This window comes from Crinia signifera, chromosome 3 (assembly GCF_055691185.1).
Source record: "Crinia signifera chromosome 3, ASM5569118v1, whole genome shotgun sequence".
NCBI lineage: Eukaryota > Metazoa > Chordata > Amphibia > Anura > Myobatrachidae > Crinia > Crinia signifera.
In genome coordinates this window covers 78,076,768-78,102,573 of record NC_139219.1, presented here as the reverse complement: position 1 = coordinate 78,102,573, position 25,806 = coordinate 78,076,768, and the positions used below count along the sequence as shown (strand labels likewise).

Here is a 25,806-nt window from a genome sequence, read left to right as displayed (position 1 = left end):
TGGGCGCTAAAATTAGTAATGAAGGCCCATTTATGGTCATCATTCTGACTAGGTGGATCCAAAGGGACAGTTGCCACCACACCCAATGGTTGGACGCCATACCAGGGGGTCAGTTTAAACGCGTGAGACGCAACTGCAGTGATGATGGGGTTTATAATGAACAGTCCACTAAGATGTCCCACAAATTTATAAAAAGTGGATATGACATAACAACCATCAAAGAGAAATTAGCTGCCACCAATCTAATTAACAGGACCGACCTCCTCACTGACAAAGTCATACCACCTAGTCAGAATGATGACCATAAATGGGCCTTCATTACTAATTTTAGCGCCCAACACAAGAAAGTTGAGCGCTCTTTCAGAAAAAATTGGAGCATCCTTCAGAAAGACCCTGTATTGGGTGCCCATCTCCCCACCCATCCCAAGTTTATTTACAGGAAAGCACCTAACATCAGCAACAAACTTGTACGCAGTGCTCTCATCACCACAAAAACTCCTGGGAATATTGCAACGAAAGGTTTCCATAGGTGTGGTAATTGCAAGGGATGTAGAACGGTTGATTATGGTGGTATCACTAAGTACACCGAATTGACCATCAATGACACCCTACATAAGATTGGGGAGTTCATGACTTGCAACAGCAAGAATATTATATATGCGATTGAATGCTCATGTCACCTCTTCTATATAGGACGCACTTCTAGGCCATTTAAGGTCAGACTGGCGGAGCATCTTAATAACATTACCAAGGGCTTAGAATCACATTCCCTTTCCCAGCATTTTAAATTGAAACATGGTTCATCCACACAACATATTTTACGTTTTTTAGGCATTAAACAAATGTATAGCAATGTACGGACTAAGAACCTGGCCACTAGATTGGCACAGGAAGAAATGAAATGCATTTACAATTTTAATACATTAAAACCTGGTGGTCTTAACCTCGATTTCGAGGTTAAATGGTTTTTATAGCATTTCATTCATCTTTTATCTTTTTTACCTTTTCATCTTTTATTGCTGCATTTTTAATGCCCATATCTGTACATTATGATCTGCTTTTATCGACACCTCAGTTTTTATCATTATTATATTCTTACATCATTTGTCTATATGCATCATGCACTTTATATGTGGATTTGCACTGTATTGGCCATTGCACATTAGAATGTTATTAACATTCCTCCGTTTCTTTCATCCAGCATTGTATGAAATTTGACGCTGCTAAAAGCCAGATCCCCACACTTCCGCCACACTTTACCGGAAGTGGGGAAGCGCATCCACTGGTGAGACCATATTTCAACAAGCGTAACTCGCGATAACAGTGCTGCATTTCCGCGGACCTCACTACAGGGTACACCGCAGAGCCCTCAGGAAGAACAGGTCCTGTGGAACGCACGAATGTGCGAGATGCGCTCCGTCTGACCGGAAGTCGTCATCGGCTTACCGGAAGTCACATAGACGCGAGTTTTACTCGTTTTCTTACTGGACAACAGGGATTTCACTCAGGTTTCTGGACATGGGGATTGGACGGGAGGGGTATTTAAGGGTATAGTGGTGAGTCCAAACACTATCTTCTTGATAAAGACTGCATGAGCAGTCGAAAACGCGTTTGGAGTCATTTTGGACCAAATTTGTGGAGGATTTCCTTGAAGGACCTGGCATTTACCTAACCGCACTTGGAGGGAACGTGGGCTGTCTTCACCCCCTGGACTAACCTCACTTACCTTGTTGAGAACTCTGATTTATTTCTTTGTTCTCCACCTAAGACAGTAACATACCATTTGGTTTCTTTGTCCTCCATTTTTATGTTATTTTATACAAATAAATGATTTTACACTATACCCCCCCATTATCTTTATTTTGGGTCACCATTGTTTGAGACGACCGTGTGAAGAACCTACACAGTTCCTTTATTTGGGTGTCCACTCGTGTGATCCTATTGAGCTCAGCCATTCGGAGAAGAGGAGCCCTCTTATACTTTAAGGGGCGTACGGTATTTATACCTAAGCTTTCCCCATTTTTGGAGAAGAGGACCGTTCCCACATATATAGGAACGTATTAATTGGCGCCAGTGGAGGAGTTATCAATTACCTTTTCTACGCAATACATGATTTCTGTGGTTCTAGGGTTACCACACTATTGATATCACCCCTACAAGGCAGCCAATTTTAGCGCACATCCACCATCAAATCCCTTTTCTGCATTGGCCCAAATATACTGACAATTATTTGTATTATACAAGACTCACAATATTGTACTTCTATAAGAGGCTACTATTAAGAGGTCAATCCGCTTTTACGCCTGTTTGGGCAGAAAATGTACAGCTTGTCTAATCACTCATCCTGTGTGTATGTACTAATAACAGGTCAATACGATTTGCATACTATGATACTTCAATGGGGAGTATTCAATGTGTTTTTTCTCCATGTGCAGCGAATCCTTTTTAGGATTTGCTGCACATTCGCAGGGTTCCGGTGCCTCCCTGTCACCTTATTCAACGCCGCAGGGGCCCGCTGCCCTGACGGAGAATTTTAACCCGCAGGGAGCCAGGGGACGGCAGCAGGCAGGGAGATGTGAGCCTCCCTGCCTGCCCAAGAATTTGTGGGGTAGAAGGAGGGCTCCCGGAGGCACAGGCAGCAGAAGCTGCCCCCCAGGGAGAGCTGGCAGGGGACAGGGGTAGGGAGCCGCTTCACTGGTCCTGCTCGTAGTAAGCCGGGACCAGTGTGAAGAGAATAAATGAATATTTAATGAGCGGCCCCAGGCCACCTGCTGGCGAATGTGTAAAAAAAAAAAAAAATTAAATATATATTAATGTGCTTCAAGCACATGAATAAAAATAGCATGCCACTTCACAGAAAAAAAAATTCAGATTTTTTGACACCCAAAAAAATAAAAGAAAAAAACCTTTATTTTAAAAGATTACTTTCCAGTTCACCTAAAAAAGACGTTGAATGCAAAATGGTGAATCTGCAAAAATCATGGAAAAAGCAGTTCTCCATCCTAGCATTGAATACACTCTCAGTGAATCCCAGTGAAAACCCCATTTAAATACACCAGTGAATTGCAGCGAGCATGAAACGGAGAACTGTGCTTTCAGCGAACAGTGAACATTGAATAGGGTGAAAAAAAACGGTGAATCGGGAGTATTGAATACTGGCCATTGAAAAAAAAAAAATGTCTGGATGTTTAAAATGTAAAACATTCAAAATAAAAAAAATCATGGCAACCTTATGCTTGAATCATACTTTTGACCATGTTGAAATATTTCATGTGTCGAACGAATAACTGTCAACCTAAAGACTGTAGACTTAAGTACTGTCGACCTAAGAACCGCATCCTCTAAGTATTTAGGAATCAAAACAATATAAATACAACAGCAAAAAGTGCAAAACTATCTTATAAAATGATTTAAAATAAACAGAAATACCTCAATTCCATTTGTAGCACCACTAAGTGGTGATGGACTTTGCCTTTGTGTAGAACTGTGGAAACAAAAACAACATAAAATGTACAGTACAGGTCGAGTATCCCGTATCCGAATATCCGTTATCCGAATTATTCCGAAATACGGACATTCCAGAAAGTGAAAAAAAATTTTTTTTTGCTAAAAACTCACTGGGGACATCTGTAACAGCACTACTGAGGACATGATATGTAACTGGCACTATATATGTACAAGAAAATGATTGCTTGGCATTCAAATTCAGTGCTGAGATAGTACACAAATTTTGTTTCACGTTTTGAAACCTTGTTTTTTGAACAAATAAAATATATTTGTGTGTATTTTATGTGGTAATAAAATATATTTGTGTGTATATTATGTGTTTATACAGCATAAATGCAAGATACTTCAAGATACATCATTGAAATATTAAACTATTCCGAAATACAGAATAATCCGTTATCCAAAATTCTCCTGGTCTCGAGCATTTTGGATACGGGATACTCAACCTGTATTAGCAAACGCTCATTATAAATAAAGTTTGTTGAAATCTTAGCTCTATAAAATTATCCTCGTATACAGTGATGAGAGTATTGTTGGTACAGGGTGAGGAGGAGCACATAGCTTTCACGGCCATGTTAGTGGCAGAAGATCCACCCAAAGCTAAGGCTGCGTCTATACATTGCCTTTTGGCAGGACGCGGTTGAACAGGATCCTGTTTAGAGGGATGAATCTTCTGGTGTCTACACACATCCTGTTTTACAGGACGCAGTTTTTGGCAGGGATAACATGAGTAGGGGTTCCCGGTATTTTCAGAACCAGCACCAGGCTTTTGGAGCCGACCCTGGTTCCCAAAATACAAGGAAGAAAAATGAGTGGGGGTCCCCCATATTTTAGGGACCAGTACCGGGCTCGAGTCGGCCCTGGTTCCCAAAATACGGGGGACAAAATGAGTGGGGGTGCCCCGTATTTTAGGGACCAGCACCAAGCTCCACTAGCAGGGGGTGTAATGTCATAGCCAGGGGACACGCTTGATGGGGTGGGCAACTAACTAGTCATCCCATGCTGGGAGTTTTTGGGGATAAAGGGGTCCCTCCTCTCCAGGGCACCCCAGGCCTAAGTTGAACCCCAGGGCTAGCCCCGCACCCCAGCGCAGTAGGTGCAGGGTTGATAGCTATTTTTAAACTGTAATATTGTTCTATACAGTAGGACTACAGGTGCCAGCAAGCCTGCCCCACATGTTGGTACTTGGGAAAAACACATTAAAGGTCCTGGAACCAGTTTGCAGAGTGGCCACCCATTCATTGCTGGAACACGTTTGTGACATCGGAACAAACCTGACTGGTTCTTTAATCATATTCACCCATATCTGCCACAGATACCTATAGTGTCACCTAAATTGCATAACACATACAAACACCACTGCTGTAATACTATCAATTCCTTAAGGACACCTCCAAAGTTTTCCTAATATAGGTAACTGGCTTTATTGATACCCAACCCAATACACCTTCTTCATGGTCTCCTTTAATCATTCATGGTTTTAAATATAATTACAGATTTTTATCCAGTGATTATTATTAGTACTCTCCAACTACTGTAGTTTTATTTGTTAAGCGAAAGCAAAGATAACATGTTTCTTTAAAAGCAACACAGTATAGCAATAAATATAACGTAAGCACTAGCAATATCCAAAGTACCTTGTATTTACGGCAAGAGGAGTGGCGGGTGGTGAGGCGATTGGCACAGGTGGTGGTGGGGCCTGACAAATAAAGAGAGGAAATGATTAGTAGGTTCTAACCAACGTGAATGAATACATACATACTGGAACAAGTAAACCACTAATGCAGTTTTTTTTGGGAGTTGATATAATGCAGTTTACAGATATGGAAATTAGCCTGAAATTGTTTGGCAGAACAATGCATGCACTAAAAGTTTGCCTTGATAGTAAATTTAAATTTGGCCACTGGCCCATGAGCACTTTTTAGCTTGATTAAGGCCTAATCATAGATGCACATTGGTATAAGACAGTTACTTACATCTGAGATGTTTGTGGGACTGCGTATGTGCAGAATCCATACTACACAACTGCGAAAAGGTTCCACCAATACAGTACCTCCTTAGTCACAGCCATTTGGGGATGGCGTGGCGCTGAGCAGCATTTTAAAAAAGGGAGTTGCCCCAGTTTGTAGGTTTACAAAGGCCAGGGTCTGCATCTCCCGACACAGATTTTCCTGGCCCGGGCATTGTGACTGTGAGTAACTGGTTCCTAGGATACAGCAGCGGCATCACACACAGTGAGCCATATTTTTGGTCATAGCAGCTGCATGTGATGTAAATTTTAGGGAAAAGCACTGGAATTTGCATTGACAATGGGGAACCACCCTTGAGGACTGATTAAACAATTGTAAGTTTCCAATTAGCTTAATTACATTCCGAGGTGTCTTCTCCACTAGCATCAGGATCCAGTCCTCTGCAGAAGCATGTGTCAGTATGAGTGTATATCAGTGTGTGTGTGTGTGTGTGTGTCGCCGTGAGAGTGCAGGTAGGAGAACTACATCTCCAAGCAGCCCGAGTGTAAAGATGGAGGGAAGTATCTTTTTTTCCCTCTTGTTCCTCGTGCTGCAGGGTTTTAATAGCTGAAAACACAGCAACCATTTTCTTTTTTTTTTTTTTTTTTTATAGCATACATAAAATAATCCAAAATTAGGTCCACCAGGTTTTGTTTTTTTTACCCCGTTAAACCTTGCACCCTATTGAATTCTCTCCAAAGTCTATACCTCTAATTGTGAGAATTAACTGTAGCATGTTAGAAGTTTGAGCACTGAATGACGTAAATATTTTCTGGACATCAGACAGAATAAACCTCAGCATGATGCTCGTCTTCCATAAAACCAACAGTGGGATTCTAGAAGCACCGAAGTTTTAGTATTATAATATTATTTTGTGCGATTATTAAGCTAATTGACATATTATAGCGAATATAAATATGCCCCAGGAACTCACCACTTCATGATTTGCCCGTTCTCGATTTTGAATGGCTAGAAGAGCCATTTTAGATGCAAGGTTTGCAGCTGTCCTTTTCTGTTTGTCTTGTCCTTCTCCGAGTTTTTCATCATTAACAAATACCTGGGAAACAAATCTAAAAGGAAGACATGATATAGATTGTACCACATCAGAATGCTCCACTAGATTTGTCTGGAATTAAAAATGATCAATCATTGGACAATCCAATCATTTTGGCCGTTGAATCCTTTTCTCTGAGTAATGCTGGGGGACACTGGTGTTACCATATAGGCATATAGATATTGTTTTATACCATCATTAATGTAATGTGATGTGATTTTAACCATAGTATATATTATGTATGTGTATATAAAAATAGGAATAGCTTAATAATTAGGACATCAGAGTTTAATGTTTAGACATCGTAGTATAGCTTTTGGGTTTACTAAATAATATGAATGACCACTTTGTAACATATCAAATGCAACTGAATTAATTTAGGAGACAAAATGTCTAAGGCATACTATTAAGCAGATATAGTGTTGTTACCCTCCCCAGATATATCTATATTTATTAATTAAGCAATGTATACACTATGGGCCAGACTCCAGCCATCTGGTTTCCTTTCTGGAGAATGTAGCCTGCTAGTATATCATCCAAGTTACATTGCAGGACAGACAGGACACTATTGTATTTTGACAACAGGAGTGTAAAATAGATTGATGCACAGGGAGAGCCCAGAAACAGGAAATCTCGCAATGGAGATTACCACTAGCGTCCAGACAAGCAGGAGACCCTGTCACCATTAGCATCCATAAATTCAATAACGTCATGAGAACAGGGAACTTCAATTCATGTATTTGTGATATAAGGAGAGAGATAGAGTAGACATTCACTCACAGACTCACAGACACACGGACAGTCAGCAAGAAACCCATTCAGTGAGTCAGGAGGAGAGATGTGAGCCACGAGCAGGAGAGAGGAACGGAACCTAGAAGCGATGGGCTGGAGTGAGTGAGTAATCATGGTAGATATAAATGTTCAGTTGTTGATAAAGTTATGGAATACTGAAGTTTACAATTTATGTTAGTTTTATAGCAGTCTTAAGTCTGTCAATTGTTTAATGTTGTTTTAGGTAATATAAGCAAGGAGGCGTATATAAATATATATAATAGCATATACATTAATTACTGTGTTACAATTATTCTGTATGGTTTGTTTGCCTATAAATAAAATCCTTCAATTGGAGCTAAAATTACAAGTATCGAACTCTTATATATTTGGGGAATCAAAGTATGACAAGTACTCTGCATATTGTATTGTAAAGTCTATTAGAATATAATTGCAGATGTCAAATATATATGTTATTATATCAATACCAGATATAATAAATATATTTTATATAATATTTCAATCTCAATAACCATTATTGGGATAAGAGAGATATATGATCCCTAAATTAAAACTCTACAATGGCGACCGCAGCAGGACTTGTACATTTTGGTATCGGATTGTATGATTATAATATTTATAAGGAGTAGCAGATGCGTGAAGCTGGCTACCTAACCTACAGAATCACAGTGAGGATGTATCTAGGAAAACGTAATACTATTGTGTATTTTTATCTTGCATTGTTTGTAGACCTAGAATAACGTATTGGTGAAACAGAACTGATATTCCATTGTTACCATTATCTGGGAGTGCACGCTTAGATATTGATAATATGGCATTATTCAGAAACATTTTTAACTAATACTACATTTACTAGGTTCAGCACAAAGGCTGGTTAGCCTGCTGACACATTGCAAGATCACAGTGGGGTATGTTACTAAATAGGCACTTGATAATTGTAAAGGCCTAGAATGAATAAATAATGGAAATTAGCATTTCCAAATAAATTAAAATTAGTACCAGATATTAGAGTTAACTTTGAGAATCCGGACACTCTCATTGGGAGGATATCTTGTGTACAAAAGTATAAATACAGCATTGTAAAATAAGTGCAATGCTGAAAATGCAAAGAATTGCTGTAACATTTAGGAAAATGCACAGAGCAGCGACTTTAGAAGTTAAGCAGGAATGTAAAGAGAAATCAGGTTCACGTCTCAAGAGGGCATGCCTGAAAATGAATGCAAAGGTGCATTGCTTCTTAAAATCCCTAAAGGTTAAGAAGTGTACTCAGAAGAATTCTGAGACAAAAGTAAATTTTCTGGCAGATTGTGAACAAACTGTCCAGATCTCTCATGAAGGAATCACAGAAGCACCCAGCAAAGGTGTTAGGAGCAGGGATGAGACCACAGAGGGGCTCATTCACAAACAGACTACAAAGTCTGAAATGGTCACAGATGCTAATCAGGGCTCTGTAATAGAGAGAGAACGTAATATTACTGCAAATAAAGCAGGAGCAATGCGAGATGTCCCCTGCACTGTTTTGATTAAGGGGGGAGATCAGTACAATGAGAAGGAGAGTGATCCTGCAGAATCCACTCTCATAGTCCCTATTGTGACAAAAGAAATTGTGTTGCCCTCAGGGAAAAGGGAACTGGCAATAACCTTGTATACACACACTCCAATTGTAGGTAAAGTTGTCACAGAATTAAATGAGCAAATGTATTCAGCCACAAATATGTCTGAGCTGAGCAATGGCATGAATTTGAGCATGCATGATCACACAAAAGGTTCCACCATCTCTGTAACCCCCACACAGCAGTTAGAGACATCTAGTGGTGGAGCAAATGTCCACAGTCTCTTAGAGAGACCACATGCAGAGTGTCAATCTGTGAACACCACACAGAAGTACAGGAATGCTAAAAAGCATCACCAGGATGAGAATGTTTATATGTCCTGGAGTCCTAACCATTTTATTTTAGGTTTGGTCAAACATGAAGACCCGAGTCATACCAAGCATATTTGGCACAGCCTAACGAGTTTTTCGCCCCACAAGTATATTTTTCAGAAGCTCCAAGTTTCCAGACTGAAGAAACTCGCAGGACCACCAAAAGCAAATCGAGAAAAGATGCATCCTGGCAATGACAACAGGGAGTATCGTTCATTTACTTTTTAGATTAAATCTAGTCCTTGGGTGGTGTAAGAAACTGCCACATTTTTAAATGGATACAAGATCCAGATTAAATGTAACTTGCATCATACCTGCAGCAAAGTTTACATAGAGGAGAGAAATGGTACAAACCAGAAAACATGGCCAGCAATGTTGGACCAGTAGATAGCACAAAAGATATAGCTAGCAATGTCACACCACTAGCAATGATAGTAATTGTATTTCTTTTTGTTTCAATTTTAGTCCTACACAGCAGCTTCAATACTAATGGACGCAAAGTTTTAAAGAAAGCCCCAAGTCGCAACAATAACCTCTACTAAACCTTTTATTGCTGCAATTATGCAAAGAGCCAGTACCTTGCACAGCTTGTGTTTGTCATCTAAGGAGAATCCAAAAACTGTCACATGGACAAAAATCAAAGGACTTTTTTTTTATTAGTTTATTTTTCTTTCTTCAGTCCTTCAGAGAAGGAAAAGGTTTAAATACAGCAACTACTATTTGTTTTCTGGACACATGGACAAAATCCCCTTTTCTCTTCTTCAGGAGAAGTTCATTAACCCCCTCACTACAGCAATCATTGTTTGTGTGTTTGTCAGGACACATGCTCACACCTCTTACAGTGTGAATCTCACCCCTGCAAGCATGCAGAAACCTTTTGTACTGTACATACGTTTTTAATCGCTGATCTGGTCACACATATGATCTTCATTCTTATGTCATTGTATATACCTTGTAAATATTTGTTTTCTTTTTCTTCTTATTCTTATTCTTATTATATGCTGATTATATATACGCTTCCTTCTTAAAAAGCTTCAAACTAATTTAAATATCAGACAAAGAATGGTATGCCTTACATCAAATTGTAAAAGAGAAACGTTTTGTTAGTTGTTGAGATGGACCAATCTCTTAATACAGACTTAACCAAGTCTAAGAGAATGAATAATAGCATAGATGGAATATTGTAGTTATTGTATATGCACATGGCTGCATAGCGCACACACACTGGATGGAATCAGATATAGCCAAACCCATTCTTAACAGATATCTAATATTTGTTTGAAGCAAAATCATAGTCATTTGTTGTATTGATAGGATGTTGTCATAGATACGTTAAATCAAAATATGTATTGATAGGATGTTGTCATAGGTATGTCAAATCAAAATATCATTGTTAGTTATAGGATTTAGCTGGTGTATGGTTATTTTAGTTTAAGATAACATAGCATATAGGAAAGTAGGTAAGAGATCAGAGACTGAATGGTAAATTATTATTCAGTGAGGAAATTTAGTATAAACGGAGTGGATCCTTTAGAATCTACCCCAGACATTTACCTGCCAATGCCTGAAGATAAATGTTCTTATCAACAAGTAAAGCAAAAATACTTGGTTAAAGTTTCAACTGCTGTATTCAACATCACAAACTGTTTTGTTCAACACAACGAGGTTGGGGTTAAAGAGAGACATGGACACTTATCATGATTGCAACGCGATAATCTTTAAGGACGCACAACGAAACTTGTCACGATCACAGCGATAATCGTAAAGGACATACAAAGCGAACTCGCTAAGGACTGCATTAATGAGGCTTATCAAAGGCCCTGTGTTTATCAAAACTGTGGTGAAGAAATTTATCAAGACCACAGCACTCCAAGGGCCACACACATTCCCTCTATACATGTAAAGCAACATGTCAAGCAAGTCAACAGCCTCTATGAAGAATTCTACTTCTACGTCCACCATACTGCAAATGTAAAGTGTCTCCAAGAACTGCAACCCACACAAGTGACAGCCCTCAGCCAGGAAATCACTGTGAGCAACAGTACAAGGAAAGTGTCCTCACTCATCGACCAAACAAGATCTACAAGGCGAGCCGTGGCGTGGCATATAACTGTCTGTAGCAATGAAAATATTTTCCTCATGAATACTGAATATAAATAACCTCTGTCCCTGGTCAAATTTAGTTATTATAGGGTAAAATAGGTTAATTAAATGAAGGATATTTCATACCAATGGTTAATTTATGTTTAGGATAGTTTGAAAAAGAAAGTTTGGAAATATATATGAAGCAAGTATGGTAATTTACTGTGTGACCAATCAAAATAATTTCTCATGGTCACAAGCGGGGGACTGTTACCATATAGGCATATAGATATTGTTTTATACCATCATTAATGTAATGTGATGTGATTTTAACCATAGTATATATTATGTATGTGTATATAAAAATAGGAATAGCTTAATAATTAGGACATCAGAGTTTAATGTTTAGACATCGTAGTATAGCTTTTGGGTTTACTAAATAATATGAATGACCACTTTGTAACATATCAAATGCAACTGAATTAATTTAGGAGACAAAATGTCTAAGGCATACTATTAAGCAGATATAGTGTTGTTACCCTCCCCAGATATATCTATATTTATTAATTAAGCAATGTATACACTATGGGCCAGACTCCAGCCATCTGGTTTCCTTTCTGGAGAATGTAGCCTGCTAGTATATCATCCAAGTTACATTGCAGGACAGACAGGACACTATTGTATTTTGACAACAGGAGTGTAAAATAGATTGATGCACAGGGAGAGCCCAGAAACAGGAAATCTCGCAATGGAGATTACCACTAGCGTCCAGACAAGCAGGAGACCCTGTCACCATTAGCATCCATAAATTCAATAACGTCATGAGAACAGGGAACTTCAATTCATGTATTTGTGATATAAGGAGAGAGATAGAGTAGACATTCACTCACAGACTCACAGACACACGGACAGTCAGCAAGAAACCCATTCAGTGAGTCAGGAGGAGAGATGTGAGCCACGAGCAGGAGAGAGGAACGGAACCTAGAAGCGATGGGCTGGAGTGAGTGAGTAATCATGGTAGATATAAATGTTCAGTTGTTGATAAAGTTATGGAATACTGAAGTTTACAATTTATGTTAGTTTTATAGCAGTCTTAAGTCTGTCAATTGTTTAATGTTGTTTTAGGTAATATAAGCAAGGAGGCGTATATAAATATATATAATAGCATATACATTAATTACTGTGTTACAATTATTCTGTATGGTTTGTTTGCCTATAAATAAAATCCTTCAATTGGAGCTAAAATTACAAGTATCGAACTCTTATATATTTGGGGAATCAAAGTATGACAAGTACTCTGCATATTGTATTGTAAAGTCTATTAGAATATAATTGCAGATGTCAAATATATATGTTATTATATCAATACCAGATATAATAAATATATTTTATATAATATTTCAATCTCAATAACCATTATTGGGATAAGAGAGATATATGATCCCTAAATTAAAACTCTACACTGGACAATGGGAGTTGCTGGTGCTATAGGAACTGGCAGTTAATCTACTATCCGTTGAGCCTAATCTCCTCCACTCCACAACTCTACATAGGCCAGAGCCACTTCAAAACAGCCTTGTAAGCGATAAGGTGAAACCTCAAAATATGAACCCCGCACTTTTCACACTACAAAATGTAGATTCTCCAGACCCTGTGGTTATTGTAGTGTTCATTCTAGTACCGGCTATCTTTGAAAACCCATGCAGTTCCTCTTCCCTGCCTGGGGTGTCGCTGTCTGCTGGAGTGCTTCTAGCACAGCGTGGTCTGTATATTAGCACTGATATGCAAACCAGACCTGTGCTAGAAACACCACAGCAGACAGCGACGCCCCAGGCAGGGAACAGGAACTGCATGGGTTTTGAAAGCTGGTGGGTGCTAGAATGAACACTATATTGCATGATGAAACTGGTTTCCAGGCTTGCAACATTGCACAGACTGATGAAGAAAAACCATTAGCCCTCAAGAGGCAGGCCAATAAAACCAACCAAGGAAGGTCCTCATGCAGAAACAGACCCTCATTAAAAGATTTGGCCATAGTGAAAGACGCAACTGGGACCTGCTGACAGTTTGAAAACATTACTGTACCTGGACTTGCGAGTCCAGTCTGGAGCCACTAGGATCAACGGTATACAGTGATCAGTGGCCCGTACGAGAGCACCTGAGGAAATGTCTAAATCAAGGAAAACAGATATGACAGACGTTCCAAAGACTCTTCATGGATTCAATAATGAACACCATTGGGTCTCTGGACCTTCCACAAAATTGTGATACCTTGAAGTTGTGGCAAGAGGCCGTAAGGTCAAAATAACTCACTGGTGGAAGGCCATCGGATGGAGAGATCACTCTCCAGCAAGAAATATGGCTCTGCTTAGGAAATCAGCCATTTGTGAACACTGCTGAGATTGCCAGAACAAAAGCCTTCAACCAGGACAGAATACGAGCCACCTCTGGCATTGCGCCCATGCTCTTAATGCTGCCCTGATGATTGACATACTTCACCACCATGGAGTTTTTTTACTGAATCTGCACAGGTCAAAAACGAGCCCTCAATAGAGCTACACAGATGGCTGAGAGCTTGAATACATTGCTTGGATGACCAAACATCTTGGAGGCAGATGTGTAATATCACAGCACCCCAAATTAAGAGCCTTGCATCTGCGGTCATTGTGACAAGCCGGAGAGACCAAGGTCCATCCCTGGAGCATATGATTAGAAATCAGTCACCAAATAAGAGATTGAAGAAAACCAGCGGAGAGAACAGTAGGAATTCCCAATGTAATTCCCAAAACTGGAATCAAGCACACTGGATGGTTTAAAAGGTGGAGACCATTGTGCCCAACAGCTTAATGCACAGTGATGCTGGCCACACATCAGACCAACTTTCCTCCAACCATCCAACTAGTTGGTTGGTTGGTTGGACTGAAAATCTGGTACTGTATGGGGGCAAATACCAATAAGCAATTTGCTCACAAACTCAGGAGAATGGACATTCAGTGAAATTGTTTAAATCAAATAGGTCCAACTACAGTACATTGTCTGAGTGACAGTTGTTGTCCATTTTCTGATGTGGTATTACAAATGACATTTTCTCCTATCCAGTACCAGGTTTTTATTCCATCCAACCAACTAGTTGGATGGTTGGAGGAAAGTTGGTCTGATGTGTGGCCAGCATAAGCTTAACAGCCAATGGACCTCATTCAGAATAAGTTGTAATTTAATGAATTTTGCCAAAATTACAATGCCCAGTGCAGGGCAAGTCCCTGCCCTTGATGCATCCACAAGGTTTTGCAGACGCATCTCTATTGTGCAAGCGCTTTGCTATACAGCGTGCTCACGGAAATTTCACATGACACGGAGCATAAGTAAAATACAAAGCAGAACTGCCACCTTTTTGCCTTATCCGCCACCTTCTAAAAGCAGCATAATATCACTTGTCACTGTATGGACAAAAAAATAAATAAATGAAATTCATGTACTTTGGGGGTCTATTCATAAAACAGAGAAAACCCCCAGGGTTTATCTTGGCTTAGTGATATTCGTAAAGAAGGTTACTGTGGAAAAGTTCCTGACTTCTTCATTGGCACCCATTCTCTGTGCCTGAATCAAATGATGCAGTCCAAAGTCTACTTCTCCGACACGCGTAGGAGAATTTCACCTCCAACACCACTTTTTCCAGCAACTACCCCATCCCCCTAAGGCCGGTTTCACACACTCCGGCTCCTGCCGGACGGTGAAATCCCGCACGGCCAGGGAGCCGTGCCGCACACAGTAGTTTATCATGGAGGGGATGGCCACAGCCCGGCAGCCGTCCTTTCCAGTTGCGGGATCCGGCTGCAGCCGTGCGGGCGGGCCGTGGCCGTCCCGTGTGAATGGACACAATAGTGTCCATTTACAACTAATGTGTGCGGCACGGCTCCCTGGCCGTGCGGGATTTCACCATCCGGCAGGAGCCGGAGTGTGTGAAACCGGCCTAAGTCTCCTCCCGGCCTGGAGTAGAGCGCACAGGAGCCGGCAGGACAGTGACGCCGGGTGATGGTGGAATCCCTCGCCGCGACCTGGAAGTGACATCCCGCTCAGGCACTGTGGAGCAAGGCTCACCACTCAGCCGCAGCGCTGAACGAGCTCCAGCAAGAAGGATTTCACAAGTGGACAGAAAAGCCGGGATCCAGAGGAAGTTTGCACAGGTGAGAGGTGCACTGCGGAGGGGACGGGACCCGCATTGTGACTGTGTTCTTTCTCTCTCCCCCCACATCTGGACTGTGAACTCAACCCCATCCCGCTGCCCAGCAGCCCACTGTACCCATCCCGCTGCCCAGCAGCCCACTATACCCCATCCCCACCTTTGCATACCTTTGGCAGTATTGTTGTGTGTTATCACAATAAATCAATCTACTGCTTGCATATACAGCCTATTTTCATTACTACCAATCCGTGTAGCACACATTGTACATTTCATGTTTTTCTGGTTATCCATATTTCCCTCGTGTACATCACACCACACTTCATTCCTGTCACACTGTTACTTTCGTGCAGTTCAGCATTATATTTGTACCATATACCACTATTTGTACCGAAGTGCACATCAGAACTATTATATACCAGCCTTTACCATTCTTGAGCACAGGTTACCACCCCCTCTTGTATAATGTCTTTTTTCAACCGCTCAAACTATGTCACTATGTTAACAAATACATATTACTTTTGAAAAGAGTGAAACAACTGGATAAAGCAATTCCTTGCTTCCCTTTCATATATTTATATATAACCAAAACCATGTGCTTGCTTTCGCAAGCACAATCTGATTGTCTAACAGAATGTAAATATAACTTGAATTGCACATATCTAAACTAAAACCAGTTCGGCTCAATCAGTTAGGGATGCCAATCCCGGGGCATTTTTTCAATCCTAGGATCGGCATCCCTACTGCCCAGGTGTGCCCCCCACCCCACACACATGCACACACACTGGCCGTCCCACACACTTACTTACATGGATGGGTGGCCGGGAGCAGGGCAAACGGTAGTGGGTGCATGGTGCCTCTGGGAGCGTGGCACTGGCAGCAGCAGAAGGGGCAGGCGGTGCCACCGGACAGCAGCAGATTGAGTGGTGTGGCCTGCACTGTCACGCTGCACAGGCCGGGTCGGGAACAGCCGGGCAGCGTCTGAGCGGGTGCTAAGATGCTGGCCGGCATTAGACTGTGCATGGCTCCATACACAGTACATGACAGGGGACGTGGACAATATTGTCCGTATATGCTGCATGATATTGGCCCCTATCGGTAACCTGCTGAACAAATGGATAATTTGGCTATATTCCGAAATTGACCTGATTGTTCAGTAGATATCAATCATGGTTAACGCATGTCATTAATGACCCCCTCCCTCGTCCGGGAGGTCCTCGTTAACGATGGCCATGCTGCAGCACGGCTGCTACTCCAAAACACCCCCCCACACACACTCACATTTTTCCCCCACATAAGGGTGAATTTTATTTGTTGTATTTGTAATGACATTGAAATGTCATCACATATTTGTGAGAACACAACCCACAGTTCTAAGAGTTACTATTAAACAGCTGAATAATCATTCACAAGCTGAATCGGGATGCGGTCATTTGGTCTACAGCATGATGGTCGACAGTCATTAGGTCGACACCATTAGGTCTAGATCGACATGGGAAAAGGTTGACATGGGTCTAGGATGAAAGATCATTAGTTCGTCAGGTCGTTAGTTCGACAGGTCATTAGTTTGACAATGTCTAGGTCGACATGGGGTTTCTCACTGTTTTTTTTTAACCGATATGTGCCGACAGGCGGTATTTCATGTCCTACCATCCACTAGGGCGTGGTGGGAGAATAAAATAGTGTGCCGAGCGTAGCGAGGCACTGTGCCCGACACATAGCGAGCGATGCGAGGGGATGCCGTGCACTTTAAACTGTGTCCATGTCGACTGTGTTCACATTCAGTTAAAAAAACAGTGAATAACCCCATGTCGACCTAGACATTGTCGAACTAATGACCTGTCAATCTAACGACCTTTCGACATACAACCATGTCGACCATCATGCTGTAGACCAAGTGATCCCAACCCAGCGGAGTCACCTACAGATTCTCGTTATAGCTGCAGTGATCTTGTATCTATGATTTCCAATTTGGAGGTAGCAAAGCTTGAAATATGACAAGGACTAGAATACTAGATATAATTGAGCACCTACTGCAATAATGACAATGTGCTAATGGTGATTGGAAGAATGGGGAGGGTAACATCAACACAGGAAGGCATCAAGAAGCTCTAGTGTTTCTCTGTCTGACGCTCCTCTGTACCTTCGATCGTGAGGGGGTCCTGTTGCCGAGGCCTCTTCAAACCTAACAGTCAGATCCAACTTCTGACAGAGGGCTATAAGATTGCCTTTACAATTCAGATCTCCCATACTGTAGATCACTTAAGAACACTGAAAGAAAAAGAAAAAAACATTTATTTATATATACACACATTAACTGATGTATATAAGATAATACAGATGGTAACTGAACAAAATCATTTTCACATTTTTCTAAAAGGTTAACAAATATATTTCTGTGTATATAAAATATGCGAAACACAAGGTTTCCAGCTGTGGCTAAATGCGGGCAAGGGATGGCCGAGGACATGGCCGCATTCGCCCTAATGCTACAGTGCCCACCCACTATTATTATTTATTAACAGTTTCTTATATAGCGCACACCTATTCCGCAGCGCTTTGCAGAGAATACTTGAACATTGACATCAGTCCCTGCCCCAGTGCTTACACTCTATATTCCCTACAACATGTACACACACACAGACATTCTAGGGTTAATTTGTTGGGAACCAATTAGCCTATAGCCGGTTTCACACACTCCGGCTCCTGCCGGACGGTGAAATCCCGCACGGCCAGGGAGCCGTGCCGCACACAGTAGTTTATCATGGAGGGGATGGCCACAGATCCGGCTGCAGCCGTGCGGCCGGGCCGTGGCCTTCCCGTGTGAATGGACACAATAGTGTCCATTCACAACTAATGTGTGCGGCACGGCTCCCTGGCCACGCACGATTTCACCGTCCGGCAGGAGCCGGAGTGTGTGAAACCGGCCTAACAGTATATTTTGGGATTGTGGGAGGAAACCAGAGTACCAGGAGTGATCACTGAGTGCTTGTGTACAGGACTAATTCCATCCTTCAAAAACATAAATATCCTATTGCTCTTCTTTGGTGGATTTTCTTTTTTCATCTGACTACAAATCATATTTATCTTGTTATATGCCTGTCATTTCAGTAATTGGATTACTCTCTGTGGGTCAGATTCTCTAAGCTTCAAAAGTGATAAAATAGAGAGTGATAAACAGCCATCCAATCAGCTCCTGCCTGACATTTTTGAAACACAGCCTGTGACATGGCAGGTAGGAGCTGATTGGCTGGCTGTTTATCACTCTGGATTTTATCACTTTTGAAGCTTAAAGAATCTGGCCCTCAATCTTGCTATTTTATTTTATTTGTTGCAAAAAAATAAAGATTGAAATTAAAAATACAACTTTAACTCTGCCGTTTAAGGAATAACCTCACCTGGTGACTAGCCACACACACCTACAGGGACAATTGGCTTGGTGTAGTGAACATATAAACTTTGTGTTATCACATCTGCAGATCTACACACTTAAGATTTTAAACCTGGTCTGGTTTGGATTTTAAATTGAGGTCTAAACAATATGTAGTAATGAAACTCCCTCTGTAAGATCTGGAATAGCCTTAAGGCCCTTACACACTGGGCGACTATGCCCAGTGTGTATGAAGAGCAATGATCGCCATCATCACTGGGGGAAAGCTGCTCAGTGCATACACAGAGCAGCTTTCCCCCTGCCCGGCGCTGTCAGCGGGGAGAGAACGGCTTTGCATAGCGCATCGCTATGCAAAGCCGTCCTCAAAGCCGCTCATAAACGGCTTTCCCGGGGATGATGCGGGAGCGCACAGCAGCATTCACCGCTCATCCCTGGGCCATACACACTGGGCAGCTTTGAGCTTAAAACTTTGACTAGATTGCTAAGAAACTAAGCACATTTCTATAGGCACCGTTTGTATACCCCCCCCAGCGACGGCGATACGCGTTGTCACATTAACATTGGTGACTGTGAGGTTTTGTTATTTAATTATGGACACAAAAGTTGATAAAAAGCCACCTGCACTTACAGAAAAACTGCAGCTAGGAGAAACACAAATGGGATACCAAACTCAAAAGAAATAATTTGACACAAGAATAATGAATCTCCACAGTGCTGTTTCCAGGATTAAGCACAACAATCCTTTCTAGGAGGAGAGCTTTCTATCCAGATCTCCAACCCTAGAGGACAAGAATATGGGAAAACTCATGGACTTCAAGGAAAGAAAGTTAACCAAGGTAGGTTCTACCATAACTTTCCGTTTCCTTGTCAGGGTCCATGGGTCCCACAGTGGACATCGGGCATGTCACAAGCCGTATTAAGGGTGGGAGTTTGCCTGAGGTGTCAGAAGTACCCGACGACCAAAGGAGGCATCCTGGGAGGCGAACGTGTCAAAGGCATAGAACTTGATGAAGGTATGGACAGATGACCACGTTGCAGCCTTGCATAGCTGTTCGGCAGATGCACCTCGGCGTGCAGCCCATGATGGACCAACCGCTCTGGTAGAGTGTGCTTTGATAGAGACAGGGACCGGAAGATTAGCCTGTTGATAAGCCTTTTGGATAGTCATGCGGATCCAGCGAGCAATAGTTTGCTTGCTCGCCGGCCATCCCTTTTTGTGAAAACCATAGAGAACAAAGAGGGAATCAGATTTTCTGACCAGCTTAGATCGGTCGACATATATGGTCAGAGCCCTGACCACATCAAGAAGACGTTCTTCTGATGACAAGCTGTCGGATGAGAACGCCGGAACTACTATCTCCTGATTGATGTGAAACCTGGAGATGACTTTTAGAAGGTAGGTTGGTTTCGTCCTTAGGACCGCCCTATCCGGGTAAAAAGACAAGAATGGAACTTTGCAAGAAAGTGCCGACAGATCAGAGACCCGGCGGGCTGAAGAAATGGCCAGGAGAAAGACAGTCTTTACCGTAAGCCATTTAAGATCCACTGAACGAAGCGGTTCAAATGGGTGCTTAGTTAATTCCCTCAACACAATGGAAAGATCCCAGGGTGTTGTGGGAGGTACATAAGGAGGTTGTACGTGAAGCACTCCCTGAAGAAAGGTACGAACATCCGGGAGGAATGCAATTTTCCTTTGAAACCATATCGATAGGGCCGACACTTGAACTTTCAAGGAGGCCAGTCTCAGACCCAAGTCAAGGCCCTTTTGAAGGAAGGCCAGAATATGGGCCACCTTGAAAACTTTTGGGTCATATCCCTTTGGTGTGCACCATGTGAAATAGGAGTGCCAGACTCTAATATATCCTGGAGGATGCTGGTTTGCGTGCCCGGAGCATGGTCCTGGTAACTCTGGTGGAGAAACCCTTGCGTTTCAACAAGGCAGTCTCAAGTGCCACGCCATCAAAGAGAGACGTTGAGGGTCCGGATGTAAGCAAGTACCCTGACTCAGCAGATCCCCTCGGATGGGCAGAGGGAATGGTGGCTGGGACGACAGCAACTGCAGGTCTACATACCAATGCCTGCGAGGCCAGGCCGGAGCTATTAGGATTAGGTTCCCGCCTTCCAATTTGAATTTCCTGATCACTCTGGGAATCATGTTGATTGGAGGAAAGGCGTAAGGCAGATGAAACCTCCACGGGACCGACAGGGCATCCGTAAAGCACGCTTGAGGATCTCTGGACCTCGAGCAGAATCTGGACACTTTCTTGTTGTGTCTGGATGCCATTAAATCTATGTCCGGTAGGCCCCAATGCTCTACCAGGAGAGCAAATACGTTCGGATGGAGTGACCACTCCCCCGGATGAATGTCCTGTCTGCTCAGGAAGTCGGCTTCCCAACTCAGTACGCCCGGAAGGAATACTGCTGACAGGGCCTGAAGATGTTTCTCCGCCCAGGAGAGAATCCTGGACACTTCCTCTAGGGCAGCTTTGCTGCGGGTTCCTCCCTGGCGGTTGATGTATGCCACCGCCGTGGCGTTGTCCGACCGGATTTGGACTGGTTTTCCCTTCAACAGATCCAAAGACTGACTTAGGGCATTGTGGACTGCCCGTAATTCTAGAATGTTGATCGGAAGGCGGGACTCTTGGGGAGACCAAACGCCTTGCAAGGATCGGGATCCTACTACCGCCCCCCAGCCTCGCAGGCTGGCATCGGTGGTGAGTATTGTCCATTCTGTGAACCAAAATGGGCGCCCTTTGGACAGGTGATTCATTTGGAGCCACCACTGCAGGGATTCCACTACTTGAGGAGTCAATGAGAGGAAAGTGGACCTGATGTGGTGAGGAAGGCCGTCCCACTTTCTTAAGATGAGTTGTTGAAGAGGGCGAGAATGGAACTGAGCCCATTCCACCATATCGAAAGTGGAGACCATGAGTCCCAAAATTCTCATTGCCTCGTGGGCTGAGACTTGTGGAGCTTGGAGAAAGGACTGTATCCTATGGTGCAGGGATCTGCATTTGTCTGTTGGAAGTGACATCCGCAATAAGCGGGTATCCAGGAGTGCTCCCAGGTGCAGCATTTGCTAAGGAAGGAGTTAAGGAGGATTTCTCCCAGTTCAGGAGCCATCCGTGTGTCTGGAGAGTTGAAATTGTTGTCTGCAGGTGTGACAACAGAATCTCCGGAGACTTTGCCACCACCAGGAGGTCGTCCAGGTATGGGAAGACCCGGATGCCCTTCTTGTGGAGAAGTTACGCCATCACCGCCATGATTTTCGTAAAAACCCTGGGGGCTGTGGCCAATCCGAAGGGCAGAGCCCGTTTTCGAGGAGGAGGCTTTAGGAAAGATATTGAGTATCCTTGTGATACCACTTCCCTCACCCAAGCGTCCGATGTTGTGGACAGCCATTGGGGTGCGAAGTGCAGAAGCCTGCCTCCCACCTGTGGGTCCCCCTGCGGGAGGCGTAACCCGTCATGCCGCAGGCTTGTCGGGTTTGGAGGGGGCCTTGGGAAGACAAGCTGTTTTAGCAGCTGCAAGGGACGCCACAATTTTATTAAGCGCCTCCCCAAACAGGTTATCACCCTTAAAGGGGAGTACTTCCATTGTTTTCTTGGATTCTACATCAGCTTTCCATGGACGCAACCATATAATGCGGCGAGCCTGGATAGAGCTAGCAGACGCCCTGGCTGCTAATGAGCCTGCGTCAGACATTGCTTCCATGATATATAGAGCCGCTTGCCTGATGTGATGTACACACATTTTTGCTTCCTCAGAAGCATCAAGTGGGAGTTCATCCTCCACTGTCTGAAGCCAGGGCAAAATGGCCTTGGCCGTCCAAGTGGCTGTAATAGTGGGCCTCTGGACTGCGCCGGTAAAGGAATAGATGGCCCTGAGAGACTGTTCTAAACGTCTATCTGTGGGATCCTTAAGAACCGACCCAGAAGTGACTGGCAGGACTGAAGGCTTTATTAACCTTGTTACATGGGAATCAACCGGTGGAGGTATTTCCCAAGGTTTACAATCCTCAGGTGGAAGAGGATATCTGGACAGAATTTTTCTTGGGATGGTAGACTTTTTGCCTAAGGCCTCCCATTGCTCAGTTCTAATCTCTGTTAAATGGTCAGAGTGAGGGAATTGTGCCTTAATGACTTTCTGTTTCCCTCTCGTCTTGGCAGTGGGCTCAGGCTCATCTGAGTCCGTCAAAAGTACATCCCTGATAGCATAAATGAGAGCTGCCACATCAGGAGTCTCTGCTTGTGAAGCAGGGGTATCAGTGGGCATGGGATCATCGGCCTGATCATCATCAGGAGGAGGATCATCATCAGCCTCATCTGCATAAACATTTTAATTATTAGCATCATCATCAGAATCATCCCGGACTGTCGACAGCAGTGGGCAGCAGCCTCTGCATGGCCACCGAAGTCTGCTGCAAGGTCTGCACCGTGTTAGACAGGGCATCCACCCAAGGTGGAGGGGGTTGGGCTACTGGAAGGCGGTAAGCGATCCACTAAAGTGCTTAATAAATGTTGGAAGGCTGCCCAGTGGGGCTGAGAGGGGGCCCCCGAGGCAGATGGTTGACCAGGGGGAATAAAGCAGTTGACACATAATCCGTCCTGGATGACATCCTGCTCAGATAAACCAGCAGCACAGCTTCTGCAAGACAGGAGCTGAGTTGACTCTGACTGAGCGCGCCCCCGTTTGGACATGATCCCAACTAAAGGGGGTATATGGTACACAATAGGAGAATTCACCCAAAAAGCCCTAGAATGATACCACTGTGTGACTTAATAGCAGAGCTCAATATCTGAGAGTAGACAGATTATCCAAGTATGTAAAGGATAGATCTAGCACACGTCACACACACACACACACACACACACACACACACAACAGCCTATACAAGCTATCACACCCCACTATCAACCTCTGAAGCTCTATGGAGCCAGTGGGATTAAGGGTTGCTGTGAAAGTTTTCTACTTAGCCTGTAGATGGTTTAACAGGGGAGAGCTGTAGCATGGACTCTGAAGACAGCGTGCCTCTGGAAATGGCGCCGGTCTGAGAGGAAGGGGGCGGGTACAGCGTTGCGCAGCTAAGGTTTACGATTCTGTGAGGAAAAGGTGCCAATAGCTGGGGGAGGTGCTGCAGACCAGGGCCGCCTCCCCTTGCTGGACTTCCCCCACCGGGATACCATTAGAGCCTGTTTAAAATGGCTTCCCCCTAGCCCGGTCCTGCGCTCTGCTCCCGGTGGTCTAGTGGAGTCCCTGACCCGGGAGCCAGTGTCCACGCCAGCCGCTGTGGTTGTCTCCCTCAGCCACAGCGCAGCAGCGATTTGCGCTCTCAGAGAGAGCCTTACCTGCTCCCTGATGCCGGCCACGCTGCCTGGAGGAGATTGTGGCGGTGCTAGGCGCTGTCCGTCTCCTCCGCCGGGCTACCCCGCTTGACAGCGTCGTGGTGGAATGTCGGCGCCGGCAGGAGTGATGCGGCAGCTGCGCCGCCGTCAGATGATTGACGGCGGTAACTGCCTCAGCCGCCGAAGCGGCAAGTTTAAAAATGAAAATAAAAATTGTAAAAAGCTTCTTTTTGTGGGATTACCTCAGTGAGGTAATCCCTGCTGATTAACAAGTGCGTCTGCTGGTACTCTTTACCTAGCACGGCGCCCACGATTTTGATCGTGGGCATCGCAGGTAAAAAAATTGCGGGCATCGCGGCCATTGAATGCACTAAAAATCGGGTGCGACGCGACCGACGCGATGCCCGCGATTTCCCATAGGGAACAATGTTAAATTTCACAATTGACCCGATTTTACTGTTCAATGCCTCAATTGACACGATTTTTCCATAGGAAACAATGTTAAATGGCCCACAGAGGCCAAATAGCCACCCTGAAGTGTGAAATGGCCCCCACAATTGGTAACCCCATGATCAACGTCAACCCGAAGCGTGGCAAGCGCAGCGAGCCCGCGAGGGGCGGCGGTACGCGTCCTACGACCTTTTCATACCCCCACTATCCACGTCGGCGTGGAGTTGAGAATAGAATAGTGTGGCGAGCGTAGCGAGCCACCGAGACCTAAGCGTGGCGAGCACAGCGAGCCCCGCGAGGGGACGCGGATGCCTTCACAGGTAAACGCGTCCCTTCACGGGCTTCACAGGTATCCGCTGCGCTCACCACGCTTCGGGCTCAGTGGCTCGCTACACTATTCTATTCTCAACTCCACGCCGACGTGGATAGTGGGGGTATGAAAAGGTCGTAGGACGCGTACCGCCGCCCCTCGCCACGCTTCGGGTTCACGTTTATCGTGGGGTGGCGTTAACAATTGTGGGGGCCATTTCACACTTCAGGGTGGGTATTTGGCCTCTGTGGGCCATTTAACATTGTTTCCTGTGGAAAAATCGTGTCAATTGAGGCATTGAACAGTAAAATCTGGTCAATTGAGAAATTTAACATTGTTCCCTATGGGAAATCGCGGGCATTGCGTCGGTCGCGTCGCACCCGATTTTTTAGTGCATTCAATGCCCGCGATGACCACGATAGGCGCCGTGCTAGGTAAAGAGTACCGTCTGCTTCCTGCAGGCACCAACAAAAAACTGGTTACATGAGCCTGGAGACAGGGTTGTGGGGGAGAGGGCCCTGGGCATCCTGGGAAATCTTCAAAGCTTCACTGATTGGTGCCTCGGACCCCCTGGATCCGCCCACAACCCCGATGTCCCCTGTGGGACCCATGGACCCTGACAAGGAAAATAATTTTCTCTAGCTTTCAGGATATGACCACGTGAGACTCACCTAGTCTCACTTGAAGACATTCACATAAAGCTTTCTTTACAAAGGGGGACTCCCTGAACCTATAAAGACAGGCACTTACCTAAAAGATGAT

The 25,806-nt window shown here is 43.9% G+C and overlaps 1 protein-coding gene across 1 annotated transcript in view; it reads right to left on the bottom strand.

Annotated features, from left to right (window-relative positions):
- The window catches only part of LOC146063585 (interferon-induced, double-stranded RNA-activated protein kinase-like), an 82,362-nt gene that overhangs the window by 54,999 nt on the left and 1,557 nt on the right, over positions 1 to 25,806 (bottom strand). The window contains exons 2-5 of the mRNA XM_083176095.1: positions 17,692 to 17,819; positions 6,451 to 6,586; positions 5,145 to 5,206; positions 3,430 to 3,484 (exon numbers count right to left, since the gene is read on the bottom strand). Of these exons, the coding sequence (XP_083032221.1) occupies positions 3,430 to 3,484; positions 5,145 to 5,206; positions 6,451 to 6,586; positions 17,692 to 17,798 (360 nt within the window). The 5' untranslated portion in view covers positions 17,799 to 17,819. The remainder of the gene's footprint in view (positions 1 to 3,429; positions 3,485 to 5,144; positions 5,207 to 6,450; positions 6,587 to 17,691; positions 17,820 to 25,806) is intronic.